The following is a 12,197-nucleotide window of genomic DNA, read 5'->3' as shown; positions in this document are numbered from 1 at the left end:
GTACAGCTGTGGCAAACGGATAAGTCGAAGTTCATTGAAAATCGGTTCGTAGTGTTCTAGTCGAGGAGCATTCATTACATTTCGAACAGCTTTCTTTTGAAGGAGATAAAAGCGGTTAATTTTCGTAAACAAAGTCGTACCCCATACCAAAAAGCAAAACTTTACCACAGAACAATCATGTACTTGAAGGAGCCCTCCGTCGGAAATCTAATCAAACATATGACTAACACTGTTCCCACTTCCAATTATTGCTCAATTCGCTCTCGCCCTACCATGGCCTTGCCGTCCCGCTTAGCTGAGTTGCTAGAGAGCGGTGAAGCAGTAGTCCCTGGTTCGAACCCCGGACCAGGACGGATTTGCCTTCAACTGAGAAGATTCCGAGAAAGCTCCATAGCTTTCCTCTGTAACCGCGTTGCTGCGCTTGGGTAAATGCCAATGATTAATTACTCCCTGATTATAAATCTACTCCACCTTAGGGGATTCCCTGAAACGTTTGACCAAATCTAGCATGTGGTTTTTATTTCTTGTATGTATATGCAGAGATGGCCTAGAGGTAGAGCATCCGCCTCGCGTGCAAGACGACTGGGGTTGAAATTCTGGTGCAATTCTCCACCGGGTTAAAAAAAAAATCCGCGTGTCGATGGAATTGCATAACCAGGCCTGGGGTGCGGCCTGATCTCGGTGACCAGAACCGACAACTCACTCTCTCACCAGAACAGAATTTGGCCACCCTGGTGTAGTACTTAGCCGCAACCTTCTATGAACCAACCAATTCACCCTCGGCCCCCAGCAGCTGCGGAGCAACTCACCAAGGCGGCGGTCAGACCTGCGACGCAGCGGAGGGTGCTAAGAGTCTCTGGCTCCGGACAGGCCGCCATTGGAAACTGAAGCAGGCAACGCTTAACGCTAGAACCTTGTTCAGCGAGGCTAGCTTAGCAGTGCTGTTCAAGGAAATAGCGGGTGTTAAGAAGGATGTCATTAGGGCTAGCGAGGTTAGGAGAACAGATGAGGCTTACACACAGTACTAAAGGGCGGACATTTACCATGCTATCGTGGATTACCGGACAGACGAGAACTAGATGTGGGATTCCTGGTCAATCAGGATAGAGCTGGCAACATAGAGCAGTTTTATAGTATCAACGAGAGGGTGGCAGCTATCGTCATTAGGCTGAATAAGAGGTTCAAGATGAAGGTGGTGCAGGCCTACGCGCCTACATCAAGCCATCATGACCAGATCGCTGAAAGCTGCTATGAAGACGCGGAATCGGCAATGAAGAAAGTAAAATAACAGTGCACTCTACTGATGGGCGACTTCAATGCGAAGGTAGGCAAGAAGCGGCCTGGAGGCCAGGCGGTAGGTGACTATGGCATAGGTTCTTGGAATAGCAGGGGAGAGTTAGTAGTAAAGTTCATACGCATAAATAATTTACAGATCATGAATACTTTCTTCAAAAAACGAGAAAACAAGAAGTGGACTTGGAAGAGCCCCAATGGTGAGACTAAAAATGAAACAGACTTCATACTTTGCGTTCACTCTGGCACCGTAGAGGATGTGGAAGTCCTCGGAAAGGTCCATTGTAGCGACAACAGAATGGTAAGGTCTCATATTAGCTTCGATTTGAAAAGGGAACGGAGAAAGCTAGTGAAGCGGAAGCCAATTAACGAGTTAGCGGTTATAGGCAAAGTAGAGGAATTCAGGACTTCGCTGCCGAACAGATATTCTGCTTTAACTGAGGAAGGTGACCATAATGTTGGAATAATGAACGATAATCTCACAGCTATCGTTGCGGAGTGAGCAGCAGAAGTTGGTGGTAGGATGGTTCGACAGGATACCAGCAAGCTATCTCAGGAGACTAAAGATCCGATTAAGAAACGCCAAAGCATGAGGACGTCTAACTCCACAGACAGGATATAACTAGCAGAGATATCGAAGTTAATAAATAAGCGCAAGGTAGCCGACATAAGAAAGTTTACATGGAGAAAATCGATCATGCTCTAAGGAACGGAGGTAGCCTAAAAGCGGTGAAGAAAGTACGCATAGGTAAAAACCAGACGTATGCGCTAAAAGACAAACAGGTCAATGTCATCAGCAATATGGATAAGATAGTTAAAGTACCCGAAGAGTTCTACACAAATCTATACAGTAGCGAATGTAATCATCAAGTTACTGAGGGAGGCAGTCGAGCGCAGCAATGGGACATCCTGCCAGTAACGAAAGAGGGCGTAAAGAGTCTTAGAAGCAATGGAAAGGAGGAAAGCAGCTGGAGAGGGTCAGGTAACAGCAGATCTCTTGAAGTACGGAGGGGAGATTGTGCTAGAAAAACTAGCCACCCTGTATACGTAATGCCTTGTGACCTCAAGGGTACCGGAAGCTTGGAAGAACGCTAACATTATCTTAATTCTTAAGAAACGGGATGCCAGGGAATTGAAAAATTACAGACCGATCAGCTTACAAGGTATTTGCTAAGGTAATCACCAATAGAGTCAGGACTGCCTTAGACTTCAATAAATCAAATAACCAGGCAGGCTTTCGGAAAGGATACTCGACAATAGACCATATTTACACTATCATTCAGGTGATATAGAAATGCCCAGCATATAACCGACCTATATACATAGCCTTCCTTGATTACTAGAAAGCATTTGACCCACTGGAAGCCTCAGCTGTCATGCAGGCATTGCGTAGAAGAGATTGGAAGATATCTATAACGACTGCATAGCTACCATACTCCTCCGTAACGTCAGCAATAAAAAAAAATGGCAGTGGCTTAGCTCTGCTATGTCCGGATATACGTAGCGAAAGCGGTGAACTGCCAAGCGACAACCTCTGGGTATGAGGATTTGAGGTTTTCCACTCTTCTCCGCCGACTGGCAGCGGCTCGACTCTCTTCAATCTCCATGTAGAGCGCACTGCATCAACCGCATGTCCCACGCATTATATCCGTACGGTGCGCCCTCCTCGCGCATGCGCAGTAGCGAGCGGCGCGGCAGTCTGCCGCGTCTGCCAAGACTGTGACGTCACGCCTCTGGAATGCGCCGACCGGCGCGGCATCAGAGAGGAGCGCGCGCGCCGGCGGCGGAGAAACAGTTGCGCCTCTCGTGACGTCACGCGGCTGCCGCGTGTGCGCAGTATGGTCGGCGCAGAGGGCACGCGAAGCTCCTTCCAACCCGCGTAGTGTAGCTTACGGTACAAAACTCCGATATAGAAGGGTATCAGGCAGGGAGACACGATCTCGCCAATGCTGTTCACCGCCTGTTTGCAGGAGGTATTCCGAGGCTTGAATTGGGAACAGTTGGGGAAAAGAGTTAATGGAGAATGCCTGAGTAATCTGATGACATTGCCTTGCTAAGTAATTCAGGACTTGAACTGCAAAGCATGATAAATTAGTTAGAAAGGCAGAGCAGAACGTTGTATCCAAAAATTAAAATGCCGAAAACCGAATGTTCAACAGTCTAGCAAGAGAACCGCAGTTTACAATTGATAGCGACGGGCTGGAAGTAGTAAGAGAATATGTCTACTTAGGCCAGGTAGTGACCGCTGATCCAGATCATGGGAGGGAAATAAGCGCATATGGTAGGTTTTCTCAGGCCATGAATGGCAGTTTGCCAATATCCCTCAAGAGAAAAGTAAACAACAGCTGCATCTTACCATTACTCACCTATGGGCCAGAAACGTGGAGACTAACAAAGAGGGTTCTGCTTAAGTTAAGGACAACGCAGAAAGCTATGGAAAGACAAATGATAGGTTTAACATTAAGAGATCGGAAGCGAGCTGAGTTGGTGAGAGAACAAACGCGGGTTAATGACATCACAGTCCAAATCAAGAGGAAGAATGGAGCTCGGGCAGGGCCTCTAACGCAAAGGCAAGACAACCGCTGGTCCTCGAGAGCAAGGGAGTGGATTCCAAGAGTGGGCAGGTGTAGCAGGGGGCGAGAGAAAGTTAGGTGGACGGATGATCAAGAAGCTTGCAGGGATACGGTGGCCGCAACTGGCAAAGGACAGGGTTAAAATTGGAGAGACATGGGAGAGGCCTTTGCCCTGCAGTGCACGCAGTCAGGCTGCTGATGATGATGTCGCATATCATCAGTCATGGCGATGCCTTGAGGCTGAGATGGTCGAATTGGTAATATCTAATATTATAACCTGCTTTAGATATACTTGTTTCGCGCCGATGGTGATGTAACATTGTGGCGATTTCCGAGAGTGCATATGAGGTGCCACCAAATTGGCCGCGAACTTTTCGATTGGTTGGGGGTACAGTTCGAACTTGATTCTTCTATACTCGGGAAAGGGTTCTAAAATATAATGTCTGTCAGTATTGTCACCTTTTCGGTCGAGAAAAAGACTACTATAGAGGTCTTACTATAGCGAACCCCTATCAGACGCGAAATTCTCTGGCTGTTGTGCAATACCTTAGGAATCACAATTCCAAAGCAGCCTCTGCTTTTAGCATTGATGTTAAAGATCTCTTCTACTAGCTGCCGCATGATATTCTGATAAAATTTCTTAGAGAGTGCATGAGGATAACGATGAACAAGCCTTTGCTAATGCTTGTGGTGTTTCGGTTCCTTCGCTCTTAGAAATTCTATTTTTTATCGTTCATCGACCTTTGTTGACTGGAATGGGCGTTAGTTCCTTCCGAAGACAGGCGTACGTACGGGTTCCAAATTAGCTCCCGTCCTCAGTGATATATTCCTGTCTCGAGTTGAAAAGAATTGCAATGGCCTTCCAAAAAAGATTTTCACGTATGTATATGATAATCTGGTGTTCGTCGACAGATATGTATTTGCTATGTTTAAAGAATATGGGCGTAGTCTGCAGTTTACATTTGAAACGCCTACAAATGATTGCTTGCAGTTTCTTGACATCAAGCTTCCTTTTATGCAGAACCATGTGTGTTGTACGTATTCTCCGAGATCAGTGAAACCTCTCTCGGTCGCCTGCTTAGGATCTTCTTTGCTCCAGCCGTGCCTTCACACAATGAAAGATAGCTTCTGTGAGCAAGTGAATACAGTAAGAATGGCTGGGTTTCCAGAGGATGTGCTGTCTCTATAGCCTCTAGCAAGGTGCTTAAAAAGTTACAGATATAAATAGGGTTAATCCTACGGGTTTAGAGGAGGAGAAGATGAAGAAAAATGTTGCAGTTCTTCCTTATGTTCACAGGTTTTTCCATAAATTACAAAAAGTCAGCTGTATTTGCGCGAAGGCTGCAGCGCGATCCAGCAGCGGCATGCGTGAAAAAACGAAGCGGTGCACCAAGCGAGCCACTATGTCAGGTGTGCAAAAGATACCACATCTCTTTTCATGTGGCCGGGCCTACATTGGTCAAACTGGCCGTTGCCTCAATGTATACGTCTGCAATAGCACCTTTTGTCTCTGAATAAGCCGCCTTGTTCCAATCTTGCTAAGGACTCTTCCAAATGTAGCGGTTGCAAGCCTTTGTTTGATAAAACCACAATGTTATTTCCGCAACCAAATCCACTAACTAGAGAGGTTTCAGAGGCCTATCATATCCGAAGGAATGAGCATACATGTGTTGCTGTCCCACTGTTGGTATTGAATGAAAAGGAGTTTTCTTATCTTAACGCACCTGAGTGACTCTCATCCTGATGCGCCTGCCTTATGGCCTTTCTTTCTGTTTGTGGTTTTTTTTCTTTCTCTCTTTTTTCTGCATTTATTGAATAAACGCCCAGTTGGGAGTAAGCGCCTGCGTTGTTCAGTTTTCCTTCTCTGTTCTTAGTGCGCTATATTTTTTTCATGACCATTGGAATAACTTTTGTTTCCGCGCTCCGATTTCAGCAATTCTATCCCCTGTTACGACCCAACTTGAGACCCGCGATGATAACGGTGGCGGATTCAGCAGTGGAAATTTCTAAAGGTCGTTTGACCCCAAGATGACCCCACCAAAAAGGATGACTAGCAGGGAAGTGGCCGATGGAGCTCTTCCCACGCTCGGCTCGGTGCGAACGACCTTCCCTTCTAGAAGCGACCGACGATGGCCCGACGACAGGGGAAGAAAGGATTCACCCCGTCTGAGAGGAACCGGAACGAATCGGAGGCTGCCGGCGCAGATGCCGCCGCGGCGCCAACATGTCTACGCCGCACCTGTATTCGACAGACACGTGCTGCTTGCAGTGATGTTGCACCGCAGTGCGAAGGAGCTGCGGACTTGCGTTTCCTCCTCGCCAGTTCCCACGCGTGTACTCTGCACCAGGTACCTCAGTGCTGTGCTGTACTGTGCCGATCTCTGTGTCGTGTTCAATTGCCGCCTGGTAAAGGGGCGGAGCCTTAGGGTATATAACTAGAGCCCTAAGTGAAAACGAAGGCTCTGGGCCTTGGGCAAACGGCTCATCCAGTCGCTCGACGTCATGAACTCTTAATTTTTCTTTCTTTGCTCTTTTCTTCATTATGTTTGATGTGCATCGCTGACAACATATTGCAACGCAGGCGTGTCCACATATCGGTAGACGAAGCCAGCCCTCCTCAGATCTATGACCCCAAGCTACCTCTAGGGGTTGTTGTAAAGGGGTTGAAAACGGCCACTCCCCTATGGATCATTTTTCCAAATCTGTATTTTTTGGCCCCTTCCAGCCATTTTCCTTTGCATGAGGAACTCGCTGCAAGTTTTCAAAAACACACTCGATTTCCCAGACCTCGGAGAGTATTCATAGTCACCACTTCCCTCCAAGGTGTTCATGCATACTCACGGACACGTCGTTGTCAAGGCGAACATATTATTGCCGCTTGGCCACAGTTCAAAAACATGTCTAAGCATCTTAGCTGGCGCTAAACAGGAACTTATCATCTCAGCAATGTGCGTAACATTGGCTCGCGCCATGGAAGGTGAGTGATCAGTGACCACTTCCTTCGAGCATCGAAACTGTGAAAATTGACGAAACTGATCGACCGAGCACCGGGGGGCTCACCACCACATCTGTGCGACCCAGGCTGTGCTATAGGGGCGGGTGAACGTGGACATGAGCGTGATTGAATGGTTGTGAGTGTGAGTGAACGTGAGTGTGAGTGAGTGGCTCTGAGTGGTCATGAGTGTGAGTGAGTGGTTTAGAGTGTTAGTGGCCATGAGAGCGAGTGTCAGTGAGTGGCTATGAGCGCGAGTGGCCATGAGAGCGAGTGTGAGTGAGTGGCTGTGAGCGGAGTGGTCATGAATGTGATTTAGTGGTTTTGAGTCTGATTGGACGTGAGTGTGAGTGCGAGTGAGTGGCCGTCCACCCCTTATGGCGCCGAGGTATGGTTTTTTGTAGCTGTTGTTTGTTATAGCACCCTCTGCAGTTACCACCTTCGCTCTGCAAAATAATGTTGAGTTGAAAGTCAGCGCTTGTCCTCTCTCTCCGCTATATCCCAGTGTGCTGCCATAGAGATTACGTGAGTAGTACCAGGAACTGCCACGGACCACGCCTTCAAAGGCAAGGAAGGCTTTACAAACAAAATAGGGGCCCTCTCAAGACTCGAAGAGAGTTTCCTTGGTAATTATTCCTCGAAGACGACGTTTCGTCACCCACTGTATGATATACTGTAGCACGTTTCCAGGATTAGCCAAGGAAAGGAACGGAGTTACCCCACCAACTTCCGAGACGTTTTAAGACAGCACGCAGCAACAGGCCCTGCCGGCCAACAGACTCTGCTCTACCGAGATAGGGAATACGAACAAAGATGTGAGCCCGCGACGAGCGCAAACGAATGAACTTCTAATGACACACTCTCCAGTGGAAAAAGGAGTGACTGCAAACGAAGCGAGACATTCTGCGTCACGAGCCTCTTGAGGAATGTCAGTAGCAGAGCCGGAATGCAATGGGCCGCCTGGGAGCCTGGGCAGCGCTTGATGGAAGCATACTGACTCGTGACGATTTTTTACTTTTACTCGAGGCTAAAAAAGTTGGCCATCATCCAGGTTGAATGCAGCAGTAGAAGGGCAGCGTGGTGAAAAGCACCCTGTATGTTCAGAGAAGGGCAAAATTTTCGACGTCATTCAAGTTCAGTTGCTCCTGCGGTAAATTTAGAAATCTGAAATTATTGCAAAAGCTGCGTCCAATGCACTTTTTGTATATGTGAAAATTATTTTCTGACATTAACTGTAATGTGTCATTACTCTTTGTGAATAGCGATTGGTGATGTCCTTTAATTATGTTTTTGCAAGCACTTCGTAATGTAAATTAATTACTTTTGAAATGTAATTTTGCAATGAGCAGGCCAATGCCAATGTTTCCGCGCGTGACTGCCTGCAGCCCCCTCATTATCTCTATAATATGGTGCGTGACGAATGTCCCGATTTTTTAACACTAACATAGACAACAGTTACCCGGATTTTTCAAATGACATTAAAAATCTCTTTATTCTTCACCCCATGACTTAATTCTTGAATGCGCTCAGCATTCTATGCACAGATATGGTTTCATTGGTTTCCAAAACACTGCCGTAGTTCCAGTCGATGGTTGTTTACAACTTCTATCCTTTTATTTACGGCCAACCTGCGTCCAATATGAAAGGACGCCACACTTGCAAAAGCAGGGTACATACATTCGTCCCTGGAAGGCCTCTTAGTACTCGCTCATTCCGATCGTCTCCATTATGGACGGGAATGTTCTTAAAGTCTCGGGTTATTTTCAGTTGTTTTAAATTGTGAAGGTAGAAAGGCTGTGTTTGGAGCAAAGGTGATCACCTAATTCCAAATGCCCCACTGTAATGGCGCTGTGGGTGAAGGATGAATAAATGCTCAGATCAGATTTTTATATATGCGGTTCTAAATTTGTTGGCCTCTGCTGGTGCTATAAACTCTGTCGTCTCTGAGCTCGTCTCTATTGCTGCCTAAAGAACGCATTCGGCTGATTTTGCATCCCAGATGCGTGGAACCATCGAGCTGAAGCGCAGCTGATCGCTGCATCTCCTCACTTCGGTCGCCCTCTCAAAAAGATGCAGGCCGTCACACATAAATTTCAAAAAGGTGAGCCAGCGTTACGACGTTGTGTTTTCTGCACCCCACAAGCAGAGCGGAGGCAAACTTTTTCCTCAATGCGCATACGCGCCGTATATCTAATTCCCTTACGGCATGGAAAAGTGAACGTTGGCAGGTGTGTTAAGGACAGGTTGCGGGAGCGTGCAAAGTACATAAAAAATGCGGGTGAGGGCAAAGATTTTCAACGTTTATTGCAAGTCATTATCTGACTTGCAAAGAGTGTACGCCCGACCTGGAAAACGCCCTTCATGATGTAACAATAGCGCACAATTAAGGAACACAAGGGACGGAAAGGAAACGACGCAGACAAGCGCCAACTCGCAAGTGGGGTTTTTGCTGAAACACGCAATATATGGAAGTCACTTCCTTTCCGTCCCTTGTGCGCTCTTGTTACATCACGAACGTTATTCAACTTGCCCAACTTTCGGCTTTGCTAGAAAACACCTCCGTTTTCAGAAAACACAAGCGACAATTCCCAGATCCCGAGGGTCGTGAAAATGTCTGTAGCATGAGCAGCAAGAGCTGGAGGACTAGCGGCTAATCTCCCTGCATTTTCGCCCTAAGCGCACTACTGGTTGTAAAGACAGAACCTCTGTAATGAAAGATTATCCATGCCATGAAATGCTACTGTAAATTATGAGGGGCTTGGTGGGAGAAGGGCGTAGAAGATATAAAAGAAAAAATAATAAAAATATGCGCTCGTTGAGCACTGGTTGTAGCAGACGGCTTCGTAACTCCTGGCCCCCTTCCAGTCCGTATTCGCAGCTCCTGAGTCCTTACAATTCAGCGCGTATTACAACGACTGCATCACTTGTTGCACCGAGATAGCCTGCTAGAAAGCATACCAGGTATAGCGTTAAACGGCCGATGCGGAAGAAGCAGAGTTGACACAAGTCATGCTGTCACTCGTCGTGAGGTGAGGGCTCATTCATGTTCTGAATCGGCACGATGCACAAGTCTATCTGGCCAAGTTGTGGCCTTTCTTCGCGCGCGTCTCTTGGACCCCGCGGGAGATCATGACGGCATCCACTGCGCTATTTATGAGTGGACGCAACTCCTAACCGAAAAGTGGTCGCAGTCCGTGAAGCCACATGGTGTATTTAGGGAGCGGCAGGCGAAAGAGAACACTTGGGAAGCGTTTTGGAAGCCGCCGTTTTTCCACACTCTCTCAAACTAAAGGAAGGTGCACTGCAAAGGACGTCTCGAATGCCTCGCAACACAGTGCACCCATTGTAGGCACCACGTGGGCGACCACAGAAGCGACCGCTCTCCAACAGCCCACCTGAAGAATTCTTCCTCGTGAGGTGAAAAAAGCCAAACATTTGGTAACAGACCCCCGGAAAGAAATCTCCGTGGGCCTCACTGGTACGCGCTTGTCGTCCCGGAATACAAGCGGAGCTCGCGCCTCGATGAGTGCTGGTGGCGCGGTTTCGAAAGCAGCATTCAGACGGAGCCATCAGCGACTGACCACCGCGCTGAATGGTTCAAAACGTTTTATCTAATGCAAAACAAAATGTCAGCAAAACAGTGCTTAGAGCAGGAGAGTCAACACTGAGACATAGAAGCGGCGCCTTGACCTGACCGACATCCCCACAAAAAGATACTCTAAATGGCATGCTGCAGTGGTGGAGGAGGCTTCATTAGTCAAGGTCCCTGTAGTCAGGAACCGTACTCAGATTGAATCTCAAGCATTCAGCTTCTCAAAATTGAGTACAAAACGAGAGACGAAAAATCAGCGCACACTTGGACAATCCACGAGACACCACCATCTCCCTCCTTGTTCGTTGTGTGCAAGTGTGCGCTGCTTTTTTTCTTCATGAATCTACACCCAAACATGAGCTGCCAAACGAGACAGCCTTGGCAAAATGGGAGTCCATGAGAATACCGCAACCACAATCGCTCGCTTGTGCGGTTGAAATAACACATCTCCTTTGCAGCGAAGCCTGCCAGTCTGCTACGCCATTAAACACACACAGGGAGACCAAAGAAACAATTTCAGGGCAGCACTACCAATCACAGCCCCTCCGATGGGACCAGGTGGCCGAAATACGGCAGCTGTCGCGCCCATGAGATTGCCACGCTGGGCTCCCCTGCGCTACGCGTGCAGAAGGCGCGCCAATAAGGCTGCTGCGCGCAGCGTTATTGGCGCGGTAGTGCTCACCTGCGTCGCCGTCGAGGCTGGATCCGCTCGAGTCCGGCGGCTCGTAGCGCGCGTGCGTGCGCATGTGGCGCGTGATCATGTCTCGGCGGCAGGCGGCGTACGGGCAGAGCGGGCACTTGTACGGCTTCTCCCCGGTGTGCGTGCGCTGGTGCGTGCTCAGGTGGTCGCTGCGGCTGAATACCTGGCCGCACACGCGGCACGTGTACGGCTTGAGGCCCGTGTGCAGCCGCATGTGGCGCGTCAGCATGTCGCTGCGCGCAAACGAGCGGCCGCACACGTCGCATGCGTAGGCGCGCCCGTCGCTCGCCGCGGCCCGGTGGCGCGAGGCGACGTGCTTGGCGAGCCGGTCGCGCTGGCCGAACGCCTGGCCACACGCCGAGCACACGTGCGCCGCGGCCGCCGCCAGCGAGAGGTCCAGGGGGGCGTCCAGCTCGGCGGCGCACTGTCGGCAGCCGCACATGGACGAGGACGAGTCCGACGGCGGGGAGAAGGCGTCGTCGTCCGAGCGGCTGCGCAGCTTGTCGAGCACGGCGCTCAGGCGGCGCCGCTTGCGCGCCTCGGCGCCGCTCGTCATGTCGGCATCGGCCATGCTGCGGCCCGCGGCTGCCGCCGCCCAGGCCGCAGTGCGCCGGCAGCCATCCGCGCTGCGCACAGAGAAGCGGAGTCCAGTGGCTGCGGAGGGTGCCGCGCGCGACGCTCACCTGACGCCCGTCGTGGTCGCAGCACGCTCCGCGTCCGGCGGCGCACTGCGGCGGCGAGGGCGGCCGTGCTGCGCGCCAATGGGCGCCGCGGCGCCGCCTCCGGAACGCACCGCCCCCGCGGCCCTCGCCGGCCGCCCTCCCCCGCCATCCCAAAAGAGGATCGCGCTACGTGCCGACCTTTGGCCAACAACTCCTGTAGTGCGAGAAAAAAGTTTCCCCTTCCAGCCATCGGCTCATGAACCTGCTAGCGTGACAATGCCGGGAGTGCCGTGACAATGTCCCCGACAGGGAGGGGACTATCGTCTTGCGTCTCCCTGCATTGTGACACCAGCACGCTCACAAGAGTAGGCTGACGCCATTGGCT

General features: G+C 49.9%; 1 protein-coding gene across 1 annotated transcript in view; it reads right to left on the bottom strand.

Moving 5' to 3' along the window:
• The window catches only part of LOC149349127 (uncharacterized), a 94,330-nt gene extending 82,452 nt beyond the window's left edge, over positions 1-11,878 (bottom strand). The window contains exons 1-2 of the mRNA XM_089578077.1: positions 11,834-11,878; positions 11,133-11,776 (exon numbers count right to left, since the gene is read on the bottom strand). Of these exons, the coding sequence (XP_089434203.1) occupies positions 11,133-11,721 (589 nt within the window). The 5' untranslated portion in view covers positions 11,722-11,776; positions 11,834-11,878. The remainder of the gene's footprint in view (positions 1-11,132; positions 11,777-11,833) is intronic.
• Positions 11,879-12,197: the final 319 nt, after the last annotated feature.

Source organism: Amblyomma mixtum, chromosome 3 (genome assembly GCF_055824585.1).
Source record: "Amblyomma mixtum isolate Tamu chromosome 3, ASM5582458v1, whole genome shotgun sequence".
NCBI classification, from domain to species: Eukaryota; Metazoa; Arthropoda; class Arachnida; order Ixodida; family Ixodidae; genus Amblyomma; species Amblyomma mixtum.
This window is presented reverse-complemented; position numbering and strand designations above follow the sequence as displayed.